The following is a 21,608-nucleotide window of genomic DNA, read 5'->3' on the forward strand; positions in this document are numbered from 1 at the left end:
ATAAGTTGCAAAAAAAAAAAAAAAGTAAAGTAAAAGCCCCCTGCCCCCAGGTAATACACCCAGTTATTTTCTAAATGATCAACATCTACCCAGGAGCTCATAATAACTATACAGTTCTTCTAAAACAACAGACTTGGCACAATATGAAGACAAATATTGGCAAACACCATTAGTCTCAGGTTATATTTTAAGAAACAATAATACATTCCATGATATTTCATGAAGTTCTTTATTCTTGTTATTAAAACTTGGACTCAAGTAATCCTGGTTTTTCTGGAAAAGCACCTTGTTTGTAGGGATCATTTAATCATCCTTTTCTACAATCACCTCTCCATGAAGCACCTTTCTTCTTTGACGTAACATATGAAAATAGAGTTGTGGAAACACTTAATTGAAAAAAGAAAACAAAGAAAGATAAGCTATTGCTTTAAATTGTTTATGCCTGAAACCTGTTAAATGTGGCAGTGTTTGGAATAAAGCACGCTGTAAATCATCGCTAACCCCCTAACATTTATGAAGCTCTAGGCAAAAGTACTAACAGAGGTCTACGCACTACAGGTCTAAACATTTTAATGCAATAAACTTTTAAGAATGTTTTTGTTTGTTTTGTGTTTAGCAAACTTAAACATCTTGAGAAATACACCTTCTTAATGATCAGGAGGGCCAAGTCTGAATTTAGAATTCAGTAACACTTTGAAATGTCATGCAGGCTCTGCTGCTGCTCAAGCCATATTACCATTAACTGGATACTGGGGAAAGCAAGGGGGTAACAGTGCAGGAACACTTTCCTCGGCCCTTCTGAACTGGCTTGCATGGAAAAATCGGATACAGAATCAGGTGAAATGCTGGAAGACAACATTCTGACCATTAAGTACCCTCTGATTTTGGAAAAACTTCAAAGGTGGAGAACTCAAGGTGTTGTCCAAGTTTTATGCACAACCCTTTAAGTGATATTCTATAGATGAAATTTTCCTCTCTCCCTGCACTTACATCAGTCTATCATTTCACTGAGAAAGGGTACATAACAACCTTATTTTTTTCTCTTCTATTTCCTGCTAGTGACTATCAAAATCTTATCTAAAAATAGATCTTATTAATATTTAAATAAGATGTTTAAAGTCTCACCAATTTATTTCAACTACTGAAACATAATGAGAGGCTAGTAAAGAGGCTGAATTATTGAAAATATTTAAAGAAATATTTACTGTTTTCTAGTACACAGAGCAACACAAATAAGACTAAAAAAGTACTCCTAGATGATTTTTCCAAGTATGCTTAATGAACAGATACAAATGATCTCAAATTTTCTTGAATAGAATGTTTAGATTCAGGTACATCATTACAAATGTTTACAAACAGCATACTTTTCAAATGATTTTTCTTTAGAAAAATTTAGTGTACAAAGCACATCTATTTTTAACTGATTCTGAAAAAGCAAATACGGTGTATTAATTTACTTACCTTTTTCTTCATAGCCAGTTAAAAAGTCATTCCCCCTTCAATTATTCTAAATTATAAACAAACATAGTACTGAGCAATTTTAATGTATTTTGAGCAGTCATTAGGTTATTATGACACCTTTCTAAAATTCTGCATAGCACGTGTTAAACACAAGTACTAATAAATATATACTTACGTGGTATATATGAGGCCATGGTTATGAGAAGAAAATAATAGTAGTCAAAAGAGACATTGTATTTGTTAGGAAGTCTTATTGAAAACATTCCCGTTTTCTTCACGTACGGCAGGGCAGCATATATTGTAAGAAGTTCACCAGCAACTCCAACAGGGTATAAGATGATAAAAAAATTATACCTGGAGAAAGGAAAAAAACCTCAGAGAATTATTTTCCTGGAATAATTATTGGATTTTATAATATGGTACTTTCAAAATGAATGCATTTAAACATTGAGGTTCTCCTACAATAACTTCACATTAGTAGGTCCATTTTTCTGCTTTAATCATTTGCTCATTAACTATCATCCTTTTTTTCTAATGGCAGTTTTCATTCTAAATAGCTAGATCTTCTTAGTAAAATAAGAAGCGAACTTACTTCACTCTATTGAAATAGTTTTACACATTTAAAATTTTGGTTTTTTTTGAGACAGGGTCATGCTATGTTGCCCTGCTTGGTCTCAAACTCCTGTGTTTAATGGCCCAGCTGGCCTCCACCAACTGGGTTGTTAGGACAATAGGTGTGCTCCCCTGTGGCTCACTATCCAGTCTTTTAATTATTGTAAAGGTGTTTTCTTTGGTGCATGGGATCATAAGGGACTGCTTTTTTGCTCCCCCCCTTTTTTTTTTTGCTGGTTATTTAGTGATCAAATGTTCAGTGGTTAAAAACCGCTGGTTTTGATCCTAGTGTATCTAAACCTTAAAATGTCCACAGCAGTTATCTTTAAAAGGTATTTAGAAAACTAATTACTACTATAGAACTAATAATTCTACATAAGGCATCAGTTAACTACTAAGGAGTGTGTTGTCTCAAACTGCTCTCAGAATAAAAGAAGACAAATTACTATTCAAAGAAATACACAGTTCTTTTGCTTAAAAATAGAACTGGAAATTTCTATTCAAACTCCAAAATCACCACTAGTTCATCTGTCCCCTGGCAAGGTCTCTAGCCCAGAGAGGGCCAGGCCTTGTTTATGAGGGGAACACCCTGTTTTCTCCTGGTCTCACACAGGAAGAGCCTAGGGGTTCCAAGACAATGACACTTCCACACTAAAGAAAGTATTCATTATACAGCAGTTACCATCGAAAAGTAAGGTCAAAATGTCGATGGAAAAAGAAATCAAGTCAATCTGTGTCTTATTTAATCACTGCTGGCATTTGGAAATATTTATAGAAGTTAAATTTGATGGGTTGAAGAGCGTGGAGACAACTTAAAAATCACCTGATTCCCCTGGACCACAAATATATGAGGATACGAGATGCAAGAGAACAACACAATTATTTGCCAAAATGAATTTATGGTGAAAGAAAAAAGATTCCCTTTCCTCTACCCATTTATCCTCTCCTTGGTTTTAACCCTGCTTTCTTACCAGTCTTTTGTAGTTATCTGTGCAATATTTAAATCAATATTTTTCTATCTCAAGTTAACAAAATTATGTAACTGAAAATTTTATATTCTTTTCACAAGGAAAAAAAAAACCAAACTGATTGTTTTTTATTTTATGTGGCTCTCAAATGACTTTTTGGGTAACACTGTTTTTTAATAGAAAAAAAAATCACTCCTAGAGTAAATTTCTTTAAAGCCTTAAAGATAGTGAAAATGTCCAATACAACTTATCTGACTCTACTTGTACTTTAAAAAATAATTACATGTCACTAAGTTCTGAGGGTAGACTTACAGGAGAATTAACTATTCACATTCAGAAAGATATTAAACACTGAAGATTCCCAATTGTCACCTCAAATAGTTTAGAGGGAATGCACTTTTGAAATTAAAATGGAAGGGAATTTGAAAACATAACCCACTGTACAATCATCTATTCTGTGAAGTTTTCCAAGAACACCCTTGACACATAAGCAGAATCAAAATACATTTAAATTATGTCTATAGGCCAAATAGGAAGCAATTTTTAAAGTGAAGTTTTATTTGAGAACAATAGCTTCCACATTTGAACTTAAGAACTATTATTATTTTAGATTACTGAAAGAGGTTGAAATATATTCAGACAGTGGAGATTTTTAAGATTTTTTTTTGGACAGGAAATGTAATTATGGTTGTGATTAAATGACAAGGATTATAATAGCACATACATTTCAAAGATGAAAGATTTTACATTGCATCTTTTTTAACATTAAGGCAACTGACACATTCTTTTCTAAACAGAAAATTTAGGCACACGTCGGCAGTTTTGTCTTTTCTAGAAAAGCAAGACATGCAAATGCATTGCAAAAGGCACAGAGACAAACCATCAAAGATGAATGTGCATGACCTGAGGAAAATGTACAAGGTTCATTGTCACCTTCTTCAAACAAATTTCGTAAATACAGCCAATGAAAAGAGACTATGCCATGAGTTAATATTTTTAAAGACACCAGGGATCCCAAAGACTATCATGCAAAATGGTATTGATATGCATTCTAAGTCCAACTACATTCAAAACTGCCAACCCTGTAAAAGGTTCAATCATTAAAAGTGGATATATTTTTATGTAGGACACTGATAAAATCAACCAGACATCTATAAATGGTAGAGCAACCTTCTTGTGACAGACAATATATTTAAGCTAAAAATATAATCTTCAAGAATTTTATTATGTGTAAAGTGATAAATCACAAATGTCTAAAAAATAATATTTTTAAAAGTCTGAGAGACAATATAACAGAACATAATCCTTGATCAGATCAGTGGTCATCCTTGTATAGATGGATTTTAAAGTTATTTCCTTTTTTTAAATTTATATATTCTAATTTATTATATTTGAACATGTGTAATATAGGAGCTATTAAAAAAAAGAGTAATCAATTAAGAAAAAGTGTTAGGCTCTTATGGGGATCTAAAACCAGTCTGAAACTAACAAATATCACAGTTGTTTTTTTTTTTAAATAACAGAAATATAGCATTGGATATAGGACGTCAAAGCATTACTTATACTATCAGAAGACTGGAAACAATCTAAATTGTTTAGAGAACTGGTTCACTTAGAATGAGAATTGGTTCATTAGAATATTAAAGAAAGAGATCAAAATTTACCTGTACTGATTTAAAAAAAAAAAAGGGCTCCAAGATATAAACAAAAACCAAGTATAGTATCACCCTACTTACGTTTTGAAAACTAACACCTGTGTTTTCATATTTTTTTTCTAAGAAAGTCTGGGTGATTCTGGTTTTTCCTTCTAAAGGCAGCATGTGGGCTGGGCAGGAACTGATCATGTTTATTCTACATACTTCTGAGCTTTTTACAATGAAAACATTACTTTTCTAGTTCAACAAATTAATTTAAAAATGAAAATATTTTTACCCTTGTCATACTCAGAGATGGGAGTACATCTTGCACTTACCACCTCCTGACTTATCACGAACCTATTAGTTTTTTAACTTTTTGTCTTCTTCATGAGAAGACACCTCTGGTTGTGTTTGGTTCATAGCTGCACATCAGGTGTGCAGCCAGCATATACCAGCTGTTATTATGTTATTGCTGCTATACACACAACAAAAAGAATGGAATGGACAAATCTATACTGGTTTGTGACTTGTTCTTCAAAGAGCAGTTTTGTTTCTAAATATCTTTGTAAAATATTAGTTGCCCAAAGAATTCAAAAAGAACAGGAGCTGGGTGTGGTGGTACACACCTGTAATCCCAGTGACTTGGGAGGCTGAGGAAGGAGTATCACAAGTTTTGAGGCCAGTATTAGTAACTTAGTGAGACTTTGATTCAAATATAAAAAGGAATGGAGATGTGGCTCAGTGGTAGAACAACCCTGGGTTCAATCCCCAAGTAGCCCCCCCCCAAAAAAAATCATCTTTTAAAAGATAATTAGCTATATCTTTGTTTTTAGAACTATTAGTTTAGGATAGATATATTTGGAACCCCTAAAATATAACTTTTGGTTCACATTCTAAATAATACAAATTTCAAGTAAATATCTGTCTCCACTATTTAGAACAAAAGAAAAAAAACAGGTACTGTTATATAAGACATTAAAAATTGTGGATGTCAGATTGAATATTAAAATGATTTAAATCAATCAGATAAAATACCACATATTTAGTACAGCTTTAATGTAATTCCAAAAGTACATATCATACTCTCAAAGAAAAATAAATGACTAGTTCTGAGATTACTTAAGGATTTATCTTGTTTCAATTTCACACAAAATGCATATTAACATGATTCACCTCTGATCATTAAATTAAGCTTCTAGAATACAAGTTATAACACTGCTAATAACTAGAACAACCGCATTCTGGCATCGTGAGCTGCAACACAAATTTTAATTCTCCAGTGTTAGCTCAGCACACAAAAAGCATGCACAGGATGGTGAAAAGCTAAACTGCAAGACATCGCCACCTGGCCCATTTAATGAAGTATGGCAAGTGGTCGAGAAGACTGAATGTGTAGAAGGAATAGCGAGTGATCTCAGTCACCGTCCACGACACCAGAAAAAGCACCACACTCTCCTCATTCTGGATCTGCAGAAGTACAGAGAAATCCAGTGTCGTTCAACCCTGAACTTACTTTTCAAAAATGAGATGCATCTTAATTATTTTGATTATTTATTGTTTTTTATTATTAAAATGGACTTGGTGGGGGGGTAGGCAAATGCAACACAGAAAACTTAAGGCAGTTACCACCGTATAATTAGCTATTAACATGGAAGTTAAGTACTTCCTACTCACAGGAATGGTCAACTATTTACTGACTTTTCTCCCTCATCCTTCACTCCAGCCAGTAACTTCAACCATCATCTCCTTGAAAGCAGAATGGCAACAATCGGACTCTCCAATATTCTATTAGTCATCCAATCATAACATCACACATATTCTACTATGATACTAACTCTGTAATCTGCCCCCGGGTCTTTGTCCTGATTACCACTATGTTAATTCAGCACCTTATCATTTCTTATGCAGACTACTGTAACCATCTCCTAAATAGTTTATCCTCTATTTTCCTCATGGATGAAAATTTTCTCTTAAAAACAAAACAAAGCAAACAAACAAAAAAATCAGCTAAATCTTAATGATTTAAAAGCTTCACTGCTCCCCTGTTGCTAAATGGGGTAAAGGGATAAATCCTATAACCTTAAGCATAATATCTAGGATCCCTTACAATCTGAGCTCAGAAACCTGTCCAGCTTCATCTATAATCATACAATCTTCCCATATGCTTCTCATTGTGGTAACACTAAACTTTGGGTAATTTCCAGAATATACTCTGAATATTTGGGTCTTTACACATTATTCCATCTGATTAGAATGTTTCCCATAGAAAATCTTTCCTCATCAGCTAAAAGATTATACCCTCTGGAAAACTTTCCTAAGTCTCTCCTCGCACCTGAGCAGTTACTTGCTCACCTTCCTTGTGCTCACAGTATCTTGTTTGTATATAACACGTGCCAATCTGTATTAAAATTTCTTCTGGCTAATTTTAAAGCACTTAACACTAATATAATTAAATAAGCGTTTGTGTTACCACTTACTTAGCTTCTCTCTTAATTTGGGGCTCCCTGAGATGGGAACTATATTTGTGTTATAACAGCCATATCCCACAGTGTCAGGCATTGAACAGCTGCAGTTAGTACCTATTCCATGAGTCAATGCTTGTTGAACTGCGCCTCCCCCCCCAACTTCCCAATAGCCAGTACCTTGACAGCTTGTATTACCTTATTTATTTTTGTAAATCCAGAAATTAGAACTCTGCTAAGTGTACCAAATGTGTTCAATAAATGTTGAATTAATTAAGAAGTGGCTGATAGGTGCCAATGGAAAACTATTATGAGACAAAAAGAAAAAGTAATATTAAGGGGAAGATTCTCTAAATAAAAGGAAGGATCCTTTTTTTTTTTCCTCTTTGGAACTTGCCACTCCATAGCAGCAGCACTTTAATTCCTTCTCTCTCTAGTGCATGTTGGCTTTCCTATCTTTGTCTTTCTACTCCCTCATTCTTCAGATCCTCTGTGGCCTGGAAGAGAGAGTCTAGGCTGTCTTTTACTCTAATAATGTTGTATTCCTGCTTTTAAATTGGGAAGCAATCAGAATCAACGAAAAGGCTGCCTGCCTCTCCCTGCAGCCCATGCTCACAGCTATAGGTACTGCGGTCAGTGGTTAGGGACTGGGTGGATCCAGAAAGCGGAGTGAAAGACACCAGTCAAGAGGGCTAAAAGTGTGGAGTAGTAAAAGGGCGTAAGGTCAGAGATCTGTCCCCACGCAGACAGGCGGCCAGGGAGGCTAAGAGGAAATGGAGAGGAGGTTAGGTGTCAGTCTCAAAGCACAGAGGAGACAAGAAAGGCATCTGCAGAATGGAAAGGAGGCCAGAGATCTGTCCTCAAGTAGACAGTCGGCTACCAGGGCTGTCAAGAAGGTCAGAGGGGTCGAGCAGGGAAATATTTCCGTAGTAGGTTTAAAAAGCCCAGGGCCTTGACAGCATCAGCCTGGTATTTGTTTTATCTAAAAAGACTTAAGCCACTAATTAGACTCAGTAATTAAGTCTGTCTCTTTTCATGCTTCCATAAATAATATTTTCTCTAAGTGTTTTGACCCTACCTTTTTAAAGATTATGCTTTAATTGACAAGTTAAAATGGCACGTATTTGGGCTGGGGCTGTAGCTCAGTGGTAGAGCGCTAGCCTAGCACGTGTGAGGTACTGGGTTTGATCCTTAGCTCCACATAAAGATAAATAAAAGTTAAAAGATACTGTGTCCCTCTACAACTAAAAATAGATTTTTTTAAAAATTGCATATATTTACACTGTAAAACATGGTGTTTTAAAATACGTAGACGTTATGGAATGGCTAAAGCAAGCTAATTAACAAGTGTACTCCTTCATATATTTGGCATTTATATGTGGTGAGAACACTGAAAACCTACTGTTGTTAGAAATACCTTTTAATTAACTACATTTCCCATATTGTACAACAGATCTCTTGAACTTATTCCTCTTGTTTAACTGAGATTTTGTACCCTTTGATTATTTTTTTTTAAAAACCTCACTTTTAATTTAGTCTTTTCCATTTGTTCAGACCCACTACATTTACTTTTTGACTGTGCAAGAATACTAATGCTAACTGAGGAAAAATAAACTGTTTATACTGACAACTTCAATTATATAATCAAAGAGAATCACTTTAATAGAAAAAAAAACTTCAATAGAAAATTTTCACTTAGGTATCTGACAGAAGATGAATGTTAATTTTAAAAGCCACTATAAACATCAGAGAAGAGTATATTATGGGTAAAAATGTCAATAATTTGGTTGTTTATTTTTCAAAGTCAGTCTATCACAGCACAAAATCAACATAGAATGATACTTAAATTTAAATCCAATTCTTTTTTGCCTAAATACTCTGCTTCCTGAAATATGCAAATGTTAATATTTTAGACATCTATTCACTGCAGGCTCAAGAACACAGCATGTTTATGTTACTTACCGGTTTTATACTGTGAGTAATAAGCCACACCATAAAGATTCTTGAACTCACTTGGACCCCAGTCACAAGCACAGAAGTAGGCACAATTCCTTGAAGAGAAAAACAAGTCAACTATTGCCCTAAAGACAATTCAAAATGAAAAGATAAAATTAGAGTAAAAACTCACCAATTAAACAGTGGACTATCTGTAAGCAAATAAAAAAAAATCAAAAGTCAATAATATAAAAATAACTCCCTTTCAACACTGGTATTAAACCAATCTGTAAGTGGTAAGTAGCAAAATAAGATTGACACTAATCAACAAAAATATTTTCAAAAAAATATTGGAAGATAGAAAAATAGCATGATAGAAAACTTACCTCAAGCAAGGCAAATGTCTGGAAAAATTTAAGTGTCTTCTGAATACTTTTATATAAACCTCTGTGTGTTCCTTTTTCCATATAAAAACGTACCATGGCAATAGCTAGAACCAACCACCTAGAAAAAAAAGTATTTTATAAAGTTCTATTAAATTCATACCACTGAATGTTCGGGGCAGCATTATCCACAACAGTTATAAAGCAGAAGCAACCCAAATGTCCATCAATTATTTATTATTCATTAATAATAATAATGATTAATTATTCATCACTGAATGAATAAGCCATGGTCTATCCATACAATGGAATATTACTCAGCCTTAAAAAGGAAGGAAACCATGACACATGCCATGATGTGGATGAACTATAAAGAAACAACAATAAGTGAAATATGCTAGGGGCATAGACAATGATAATGGCTGCATAACAATGTTAATATGCTTAATGCCACTGAACTGCACATTTTAAAAAGGTAAGATGGTAAATGTTATGCATATTTTACCACAATTTTTTATTTGTTCTAATTATACATGACAGAAGAATGCACTTTGACATATCATACATAAATGGAGTATAACTTTCTTCTGGTTACACATGATGTAGAATCACACTGGTCACATAATCATCTATGCACATAGAGTAATAATGTCCAATTCATTCTGTTATCTTTCTACCTCCATACCCCCTCCCCTTCCTTCATTCCCCTCTGCCTAATCCAAAGTAACTCTGTTCTTCTCTAGCCCCATGTCCTACGCTTATTGTGAATTAGTATCTACATATCAGAGAAAACATTCAGCTTTTGGTTTGGGGGGATTGGCTTATTTTGCTTAGCATGACAGTTTCTAGCTCCATCCATTCACTGGCAAATGCCATCATTTCATTCTTCTTTAAGGCTGAATAATATTCCATTGTGCATCTACACCACATTCTCTTTACCCATTCACCTACCAAAGGACACCTAAGTTGGTTCCATAGTTTAGCTATTGTAAGTTGAGCTGCTATAAACATTGATATGGCTGGATCACTGTAGTATGTTGTTTTTAAGTCCTTTGGGTATAGACAAAGAAGTGGGATAGCTGGGTCAAGTGGTGGTTCCATTCTAAGTTTTTCTAAGGAATCTCCATACTGCTTTCCAGAGTGGTTGCACCAATCTGCAGTTCTGTCAGCAATGTATGAGTGTGCCTTTTCCCCCCATATCCTCGCCAACACTTATTGTTGCTTTTATTGCTGATAGCTGCCATTATGACTGGAGTGAGATGAAATCTTAAAGTAGTTTTGAGGGGCTGGGGCTCAGCGGTAGAATGCTCATCTAGCACATGCGAGGCCCTGAGTTCGCACCTCAGCACCACATATAAATAAAATAAAGGCATTGTGTCAACAACAACAACAAGATATATATATATATATATATATATATATATATGTTTTTAAAAAGTAATTTTGATTTGCATTTCTCTAATTGTTAGAGTTGATGAACACTTTTTCATATATTTATTGATCAATTGTATTTCTTCTTTAATGAACACAAAAGCAGAAAAGGCATTATTATATTGATTCTGCAAGGGCAGGAATAGAACACATGAGACCAACCAGAGAAGACATTGTCCAGTGTATTTCTGGATTCAGAAAACAGTTTTATGTACCAAAAATGAGACTATCATATAGCAGTTAATAAAATTATGTGACGGTGTCATGAGGTAAAAATCTGTCAAAAGCTGCACTTGTGTGTATAAATACATATTTTATGCAACTATGTAATATATACGGGTATAAGTAGAAATCTTGAATAAGAATCATCAGTTACTATTTACATAATTTTCACAGAATAAAAATAGATGCTATACCACAGAAAGGGTAGACAGAAGATCAGACATGGTCTACCTTCAAAAACTTTTAAGAAACCTCCCAAAATACATTAACCCTCACTTTTCAGCTTACCTTCATATATTAAATACAGATTCTGTTCCACGAATTAACTGTACTTAAAATATACGCCACACTCTGGCCATTAGCTTTCTCATACTTCTTCTCGCTATTCCTTGAATAACCAATGAGAAGTAATTTGTTTTTTCAGAGTTTCCCTTACAAACACTAAAGCATGCTGAAATTGAAAAAAAGTTGCCTCATTTGTCCTGTTTTAAAAGTCTGAATAATACACCCATGAAAATGACGAGCTAGCCTAGTCCTGTAGATCAGTCTTCAAAGCGTCCAGTTGAACAGTTTTATGAATTATGAAATTACACAGTTTTAAGTTTTTAACTAAACAACCCTCCTACCATGGACAGACAGCTTAAAAGTTTCCTGCAAAAAACTACTGGTTGAATGGAGTGAAGACACAATTCAACAGAACAGTAAGAACAGTAAGAACATGGCGGGATGACACTCCCACTCCTAGAATTCCTCCTTAGCATATACCCAAGTAAGAGCAATGACTTTCTTATCAGATACAACAGGAAGTAAATGAAATGATCAGACATCTGAAATGCAGAAATATTGATAACAATAATAATAATAAGCATATCTTAGATTGCTTTCTATGTTCTAGACACTGTTACATATTCATAATTAATTCTATAATAACCATATCAGGTATTATCCTATTTTACTGCTGAGAACACAAAATCAGTCTGCTTGGACCTAAAACTACCAGGGTCTAAAACCATCAGAGGCTCTGCTTTTAAACACTATGTTGCATTGATCTGATCTTAAGTATGTACTATATCCTTAGATAGGAGCTGATCATAGTAATTCATACTTTAATTCATACGACTGATACATCATGAAAATTATATGGGGAGGTCTAGGCTCAAATATTTTAACTCATAGTATTCTGCTTTCAAAAAAAAGTTTGAAAACCACTCTTTCCGATGAGATAATCATCATCCAGAGACATTTAAGTTATTGACCCCTAATCTTAGATTAAGTTAACCAACAAGGCTTCACTAGAAACTCTGAGGTCTCCAAACTGCCAGTCTTGTTCTTTTTCCATTATACAACTGCTTCACTGGATTCCACTCTTGGATTCTTCTCATGTGAATGTCAACACCAAATTCAATGATGGGCTAATCCTAGAATGCTAACTTGAATGTTTTAGGTACCTTTCAGGCTGAAAATGTTAGGAGTTCATTAACCACAATCCCAAGTCTCTATGCTTCTGATAAGAAAACAAAAAGCTCAATGAGCTTAATAAACTTAAACATTTTCCCATACCCTTGTCCTTGTTTAGGCAAACTCAACTCAGATGTCTATAAAATATAAATCTGAGATATAATTATTAATTAAAAATTAATCTGATATAATTTTTCCAGTATACAACTGCTTCACTTAGCATAAGAATTATGCTAAGTGAAAGAATTCATTGAAGAATTAATTTAAATGGCAAGTTTTCCAAATTTTTAATAGCATTATGCAAAAAAAAAAAAAAAAAAAACTCATGCATTCTAATGAAAAGTTTTACTGTTGTTCCATAGGTGGCAGTATTGTACCAATAAGCATAGCAATCGCTACACTGTTCAAAATAAATGAATATACTCCAGGGTTCAAAAGAGTCATGGAACTATCTATTCTAACTGCTTCTCTCTTTTTCAGTAAATAAGGCCATGATCTACTCTAAACTAATTAGAACTCACATCCTAAATGCCCCCATCAAAAGAAATGACAAAGTTTTTCTAAGGATCCTACATTTAACTAACTTTGGACGTCCTTCATCTATCAGTTCAGTCATTTAATAAAACAAAAAAATTAAAAAGTAACTAGAATTTCTGACACTAGAAATTGTTTTCTGGGATGTTCTATTCTGTTTTGTTTGTAAATATGTCACAGCTATTTATTACCTGAACCCAAATAGAGGCAATCAATCAGCCCTTGGTAAAATAGAATCTCTGGCAAAAAGAAAAAAAAAAAAAAAAGTTTAATATAAAGATTTCTTGCTTGCTAAATTCATTCATTTATTCATTCATCTTTCAGATTCAACATTTCTTGCTAATCTGGCACTGAGCTAGATGCTAGGGAACTAGAGATAAATAGGACTTAGTTTTTGTTTGGGGGAACTATTAAATTAGTAAGTGAAGATAACAGAACAATGCTATCACAAGAAAAATGTGGCATAACTTACACAACACAGAGGCCTTGTTCTCAAGCCACTGTGGCTACAATGACCCTCGGAGGCCTATTGAAGGGGCACGTCTTTCTTCCAGCTATCTTCCAGGGCTTCTTTTTCTTCTGAGATTTCTTGGAGACTGACCACCTGTTCCCTGAAAAACTTAGTTACCTATACTTATATCTCCTTTAAGAAAAAAATCTAACATTCTGTAAGCAGTTTCAAACATATAGAGAAAGGTAAAGAATGATATAACAAACCCCTCCATGTGCCCATGACCCAGCTTCAACAGTTAATATCTTATGGAAAATCCTGTTTCATCCAAATCTCCACTTCCTTCTCTTCCCTGATTATTTTGAAACAGATATCCAATATCCAATGATTTATAAATGTTTCATTATGTATCTCTAAAATGATTTTATGGGGAGGTACCAGGTTTTGAATCCAGTGGCATTTAACCACTGAGCCACATTCCCAGCTTTTTTTATATTTTATTGAGATAAGTTCTCATTAAGTTGCTTAGGGCCTTGCTCAATTGCTAAGGCTGGCTTTGAACTTGTAATCCTTCTGCCTCAGCCTCCTGAGCCACTGGGGTTATAAGCGTGTGCCACTCATGCCCGGCAGTGATATGATTATTTTAATAAGCAAAGCTATAATATCACTATATCTGATGTTAAAAAAATCAATGTCATAAAATATTAAGACAAGCTATAATTTTGATTGTTTCATAATCTTTTAAAATCATGACTGAAACAGGATTCATATACTGTAATTATTGGTTAAGTCTCTCATGACTCCTTCAATAAGTTTCCCCTCTCCATCTTGCCTTCCCTCTATCTCTTTTGCAGTTTATCTGTAAAACACTGGGTGGTTGTTCCTGAAGAGTTACCCTCAGCCTGGATTTTGCTAACTGGATACCCACGTGTCATTTTATTATGTTCTGTCTCTGTATTTCCTGTAAATTGGTAAGTAGTTATCTTGATCAGATTCATGTTTGATCCTCTGGCAAGGCTTTCAAAGGTTGTTTTGGTTCTTCTATAAGGAGCACATAATTTCTTAATGTTCCTCTTTTTTTTTTTTTTTGCAGTTACTGATGTGCATTACCTAGATCCATCATTTCAAGAGTTTTTGAAATATGATATTCTAATTTGTCATAACTTCTATGTTTCTCCTTTAAAGCAATCCTTTGGAGGAATGTATGAAAAATAGTCTTCACTTTCACACATCTTTACTTTCATACATTGTTCATTAATACCCCTAAACTGCCTTTAGTACACTAAATCTGTACTTTCTTTTGCAGCCAACATATGAGTGTTTCCACTGAGAGCACACAGGCACTCATGCCAATAAAAAGTTCAGCCCAAAGGTTCAGACAAAAAAAAAAAGTCTGATAAGCTGGACTCAATTATGATTTAGACCACTTGCTGTTTGAGAGGCACAGCTAAGTAAATGAAAGTCAAGTCACAACTCAGAGAAAATATTTGAAAATCACCTGTCTGGCAAGGAACTAAATCTAGACTATATGAAGAACTCTTTAAAAAAATCAGCATGAGGAAACCAAACAATGCACTAAAGAAAAATACTGACAAAATAGTTAAACAGATACTAATACCCAAGAAGACATACAAATAGCAAGTAAGCACATAAAAAAGATATGCAGTATCATTAGTCACTAAGAAAATGAAAGCTAAAACCACAGTGAGACAATATACTTACTGGATGTCTAAAGTCACCATGACAGGCCATACCAAATGCTGGCAAAGATGTACAGCAACTGCAAGCCTTATTCATTGCCCAAAGGAAGGTAAAAATGGTACAACTCCCACGGAAAACAGTTCTGCAGTTGCTTAAGAAATTAAACATGTGACTATTACATGACACAGTCACTCCACTTACAGGTATTTATCCAAGAAAAATAAAAGCATATGTCCATATACTGACTTCATACATGCATGTTCACAGCCTTAATTATGATTGCCCCAAAGTGGAAAGAACCCAAATGTCCATCAACAGATGAATAGATAAACAAATTGGGGTAAATCCACATAATCTATCCTCCCCAGCAATAAAAGGTATCTAAAAGGCATATGTATTATGTAACAATAAGTACACTATAGAAATATTTTAAATAGTTTTCTTTTTTGCAAAAAGTGCAATTTTAAACACGGGAGTCAGGAATTAATATTTTTAAACATTAAAATATTATGTTCCTGTGCATTAGGCACCTTGCTAAGAACCTCAATTCTATTCTCTTTATTCTTTGTAACAATTTTACAAAGTAGTTGTTTCATTCCAATTTTACAGATGAAAAAACTAAGGATCAGAGACGTTAACTTGTCCAAGGTAACCCAATTAACAAAACAGTGAAAAAAATCATTTAATTGACACTGCCCAGTACTGCTGACAGATTAAAACTCAAACACACCAGCAAAATATCTGAGGCCCTGAGAAGTGGCCCAAGCTAGGTAGCTTGGGCCATCAGCACTTCCCATTCTACATGTCAGGCCTATTTGGTTTTGCCTCAATGGATATCTAGCAACTTCACATCACTACCCTAATTCATGTTGTTTTCTCATTCACGCCAATTAAGTCCTACTTATCCTTCAAAGCTCAGTTTAAATGCTATGATCTCCTTCACAAAATTCTCTCTGATTCTCCTTCCCTAGGTCTGTCCTCTGACACCTTTGTCAAACACTTATCTCAGTCTGTCCTTTTGTTGCAATCATTGTTTATATATAAATGCTCCAGGTTACACTTCAAGGACAGGCCTAGAATATTTATCTTATGTCCCCTACTTGACCAAGGCCAATGCATTTACACATATAGTCTCAAAAATATTTTGTTGCTTTTTTTTTAAGGAAACAGAGAAAGAATGAATATGAGAATTGCTCATCTGCCTAGTCAAGACCCCATTATGAGCAAGTACTATGAAAATACTTCAGAGCTCGGTTTCCACTCCTGGGAACTTATCCAAAGCATTCAACAATAACAATGTTGAATGTAGGAAATCCAATGTAGGAAAGGGAAAGAAATAAAAGCAAAATGCCATTAGGGACATGATTTAATCTGTCACTGTACATTAATGCTACATACTTATATAACCGTGAAAAGATGTAATTATAAAAACTATATAGAAACATTTGTTAAGTGCAAACAGGAGTATACACAATAGAGCAGCTATTGTAACAACAATGCCTTAAAATATGTATACATTCATTCATTCAATAAATATTTACTGAGTATTGCCTTAAGTTTATACTCCAATGGGGACAACAATAAGCAATGAAAAATTAGTAAAATATGTGGTACAGTTACAGGTTCATATATGGGATGGAGAAAAATAAAGTAGGCAAGGGAGAGGAGTATTAGCATGTAGGTTGCTATCTGTATGAAGATGCCCAGGTAAAGCTTCCCTTAGTAGGGAGATTTGTAATTTGGAAGTTAGACACTCATATGAAAGGTGATAAGGAAAAAAAAAAAAGTTTATGCTAGTCTTATAGAATTAGACAAGTTCTTTTTTACATTTATATAAATATTTGTTACATTTCTTAAATACTATTTTGTTTTCAAAGTTGTTACAAAAAACGAATAAGCACTCCAAAGTTCCACTGAAAGAGAAATATGTTAAATGAACAAAAAGAACCACCCTCCATTAATCCTCTACTACTTCATTAAGTGGATTTATTTTTGTACCAATATTGACACCACCACTTCTCCAATCCCATTTACCACTAATCCCCAACATGATCCTCAGATTTAAGACAAGGTACCAGGCTTGCAACTCATGCTTATTTCTAGAATTCATCTAACTTGAAATGTCTACCTTCAGTGTATGAATGCAAATCCTATTCTTCAAATATCAATGCATATAGAAAGTCTCCACTAAGTCTCTTAGGGATTACTCCACTTTGGTTACCCTGGCCTTATGAAAATGCCAAGGGACTAAGAACTTCTTAGGCAGAGAATAGGTAAGTTTAGACTAAGCACTGGTTTGCAGAGGATGGTAGGGAAGACAGGAATGATGTATTAGAACACAAAGAAGAAGGCATTTAATTCTGCCACAGGAGAGGCAGAAGACTTAGAAAACTACAAATAGGCTGACTTGGTTAGAAGACATGGGCAAAATAAGGAGAGCACCGTGCAAAGAGAGAAGAAACTGGGCAAACATAGCAAGGACCACAAAAATGCTTGGTGCTTTGAGGAATAATAGAGATTTCAAATGTAAGAAGACTGCAGGGGAAATTGGGCTTGAGTGACAGCCTAAATCCCTTAGAGTGGAGGTATAAAGTCACTAAAGGCTGGTTTTTATTTATTCGTATTTATTCTTATTTCTTCTCACTGAAGGCTTTAAAATGCAATGTCTGAAATGGTAATCTGACCTTCAAAGTGGAGAATGGACGTAAAGGGAAGAGACAGCGAATGAATTAACACAAGGCACATGTTCTAAAGATGTTTATTAAATTAATGAAATTATCCAAGAACAGAGAGAAATCTTTCAGTCCTGACTGCATTTCAAGGCAGCATCACATGGTGAGCACTAAATTGTTCTCCATTTGCTTTGAATATATTAGTTTTGTCTCCTGTCAAGATTATAAAACTGAGGTTGTAGCTCAGTGGTAGGGCACTTGCCCATCATGTGTGAGGCACTGGGCTGTTCCTCAGCACCACATTAAAAAAAATAATAATAATAAAATAAAGGTATTATGTCCTTCTACAACTAAAAAAAATATTTTTTAAAAAAATTATAAAACTTAGGAAAGCACAAAGATGAAGTAGGACAACTCTAGGTGCTGTTTGTGATCTTGACCTGAGTCTCAGTTTCCTACCTATAAAATGTAGTATCATGTGCCTTTGCAGGATGTGGAGAACTAGAAACAGTTAATACATGTAAACCACCAGCACAGTACCTGGTACATGGTAATCCCTCAATTAATATATATTTATACACTATTTTTGGTGTTCAGCATAATAGGCTAAGCTTATAATACCGCACTAAAAGGTTTATTAAATCTTTATCAATCATTTTTTTCTATAAGCCCTGGAAAAAGTTTAAAATAGTAAACCTCTCCTCACATTTATATAGGTTAATAATACTTTGTGTGACACTAGGAAAAATCACTTTTCAAAAGGCGATGTAATTTTGCAACTGAAAAGCATTTTCTCACAGGTTTTGGGAACAAATTGACACAGAAGTCATCAACACAGCTCTTTGAAGAGCGAACAGTTATTGTGTAAATCTCACTTGTAAGTCATAATAGGAGCCAGAAATAAAAAGGACAGGGTATCAGCAATGGAACGTGGAGCCATTAAGATGCTGGACACAAGTGTCGTGCTCTGATAAGACAAGGTTTAAAAAAAAAAAAAAACTATTCCACATAAGAGGTTCTAAGACATACGATGCTTTCAATTTAATTAATTAATGAAAAGTTACGGCGAAATTAACAGTGAAGAAAAACTGCCCTCGGATCTGCAGCACCAGGAAACGCACGCTCTGCTCCGGCGGCCCTCAAAGCGGATTCGCAGTCCGTGAGGGCAGCTCGGGGCTCCGGGGTGGCAGGACCACAGCAGCCCAAGGCGGCGGCAAACCGGGTGACCCGGCCGCGGCCGCCTCCCCAGCGGGTCGGCCCCGCATTCCTGCCCCGGTCTATACTTAACCTCCGGCCCGCGCCCCGCGGCCGCTGCGACGCGCCGTGCACCGTATTAGGCAATGCCCAGCAAGCAGCGCCCGGCTCCCCCGCCCGCCCCGCTCCCTCCATTCAACCCGGGCGGCGGCTGTGCAGGCGCCCGCGCCCCTCCCCCATGGCCACCGCCCGCGACCCCGGCGCCGCGCCCACCCCCGCGCCGCCACCGCCGCCGCCAGCCCGCAGCCGGGTCCGCGCGCACCCCATGCGCCCGAGCCGCTCGCTGCCGGAGCCGCGCCTTCCCGGTCCGCACCCCGCACCCTGCTCCCGGCAGGTCGGGGGGCAGCAGAGCGAGGAGGGCCTGTGGGTGGTGAAGGACCTTCGGGGCTCACGTACCCTGCGGTCATGGCGATGTTGTAGAAGGTGAGCCAGGCGGTGGCCAGGAAGCTGAGGCGCCTTCTCCTGCCGGTGGTTTCCTTCTCCTCACCGGCCTCTGAGGCACCGCCGTTGGTGCCGTCCTCCTCGCTGGACGCCATGGTGGCCGCGCTCCCGGGGGACGTGGAAAAGAGGGGCAGGGGAGTGGGAGGGGGCTCGGCGGAGCACGCCACTGAAGCGCTGCTGCCCGCTGCCGCCGCCTCGGTCAAGCGCCCCATGTGCCGCGCGCAGGGGGCTCAGCGCCGTCAGCTCGGCCGTCCGCGAGGGGGAGGAGCGGGCGCCCCCGGCCGCCGCCGACGCCCCGCCCCTGTCCCCGCTCCCGCCTCTCGGGAGAGCGCCAGCCTGGGGGCCGGTCCGCAGGGCCTGGGCAGTGGGGCCTCTGGTCCGCGAGCCCCTAGTCACTGTTCGCAGGAGGCGCTGTGGTTTGCGCTTCCTTGGAGAATATATCGGCTTGCTAGCTGGGGAAGCGTCTTCCTAGAGAGACTCCAGACGTCCTGCGCCCTGGTGATGTGCACCTTGCTGCAAACTTACTTGTAAAGCAGTTTCTAGCCGTGGAGTACAAAAGTGGGGTCTTCCCGCCAAAGATTCGTTGTCTTCTGGGGAAGAAGCACCCCTTCTCCCCGTTTCATTTTTGCTGGCTAGATGGCCATGTAGAAGGTGAATTATTACAATGAGACTGCCCCCACTTCGGTGGATTCTACCAGAGTCGTTGAGATAGCTGTTCAGCGCAGAATGATGGATGGTTTGGGGAAGGTAGAGGAAAAGAGGACATGAGAAAACACCCAAAAAGAAAAGTTTGAATCGGACATGATAGAGCACTCCTGTAATCCCACCGATTAGGGAGGCTGAGTCAGGAGGATCACAGGTTCTAGGCCAGCCACAGCAATTTAGCAAGACCCTATCAAAAAAATAAACAATGAAAAGGGTTGGGCAAGTAGCTTAGTGGTACAAGCGCCCCTGGGGGCAATCCCTAGGGCCAAGTGGGGCGGGGATAGGGAGAGTTTGAACAGATAATTAGGTAACAGAGTCCTGAAACTAATCAGAACTCTTCCCAGCCAGCCAAGAAGAGTATCCCACTATTGGCATCCCACTATTCTCTATTCTATGTATCTCTTTCATTTTTTTTTCTCTCCTTCTTCCTTTCAAGATCCTTGCTTTCTCCTGGTAGTTCTCCCTTCTTTCCCCTTAAAGCACATGGTTTAAGACGACAGGCTCTGGAGTCAGGTTACTGAAATTGAAACCCTAAATTCCTGACTCCACCTGTCTTATTAGCAGTGTGAATGTGGGCAACTTAACCTCTCTATTCCTCAGTTTCCTCACTGAAGGTAAGAATAATTTAAAAATCTATCTCACGGAGCTGTTTGTGAAAAACATGCACAGGCCCCCAAAGAATTTGTCACCTGAAACTAGTGTGTTTGCCATCATTCTGGTGACACATCTCCCTTAGTCCAGCGAAACAAATTCTGCACAAACCTACAGAAGCTATCAGCAAGTTGAGTTTTCCTGGATTGCTTCCAAGCCTAGCCATGAACACCAGGGAAAGGACCACCGTACCACCCCTAGACGCCAATTTAGGGGCTCCTTGGCTTGTTCGGTCATCCCAGATGGCACCCAAAGAGAGAAATGCAGGACCCAGTATGGTTTGGTCTCGCTCTGAGAGCCTCTCCCAGGTGGCACTATCTGCCCACTCTGGGGAATTTAGAAAACTTCCAGGAAGACCAAAGGAAGAAGAAAGCAATAGGGTGGGAACAAGGCATGTATTGGAAAGAAACAGCTGAAAAATTGTTCAAATTTGATGAATACCATTGAACTCTATAACAAGGCTATCAAATCAGAAAGCAGGAAATGCAACCATGTACTTACAAATGATAACATTGAATAATTAGAAGAATAATAGGAGATCCTTAGGATCCGAAGGGAAAAAGCTACTAAAACTAGAGACAGGAAACAAGGACAGCGTGACAAAAATAATTATTGTTCTACATACCAGCA

At 37.1% G+C, this 21,608-nt stretch overlaps 1 protein-coding gene across 1 annotated transcript; it reads right to left on the reverse strand.

Moving 5' to 3' along the window:
* Positions 1-210: 210 nt before the first annotated feature.
* On the reverse strand, positions 211-19,909 carry Hacd1 (3-hydroxyacyl-CoA dehydratase 1). The gene is made up of 7 exons (XM_026407745.2): positions 19,578-19,909; positions 9,462-9,579; positions 9,269-9,287; positions 9,103-9,191; positions 6,024-6,145; positions 1,637-1,815; positions 211-386 (listed from the first exon to the last, which is right to left on the reverse strand). The coding sequence occupies exons 1-7, from the start codon at positions 19,832-19,834 to the stop codon at positions 304-306; spliced, it is 867 nt and encodes a 288-aa protein (XP_026263530.1). The 5' UTR covers positions 19,835-19,909; the 3' UTR covers positions 211-303.
* Between the last annotated feature and the right edge of the window lie 1,699 nt (positions 19,910-21,608).

The sequence above is a fragment of the Urocitellus parryii genome, chromosome 9 (genome assembly GCF_045843805.1).
Source record: "Urocitellus parryii isolate mUroPar1 chromosome 9, mUroPar1.hap1, whole genome shotgun sequence".
Classification (NCBI taxonomy): domain Eukaryota; kingdom Metazoa; phylum Chordata; class Mammalia; order Rodentia; family Sciuridae; genus Urocitellus; species Urocitellus parryii.

Coding starts and splice junctions, on each gene's coding strand:
- Hacd1 (XM_026407745.2), bottom strand. CDS start 19,834: ATGGGGCGCTTGACCGAGGCGGCGGCAGCGGGCAGCAGCGCTTCAGTG. Junction 9,580..19,577: donor AACATCGCCATGACCGCAGG/GTACGTGAGCCC, acceptor TTTTTTTTCTAG/GTGGTTGGTTCTAGCTATTG. Junction 1,816..6,023: donor TACTTCATTAAATGGGCCAG/GTGGCGATGTCT, acceptor TCCTTTCTCCAG/GTATAATTTTTTTATCATCT.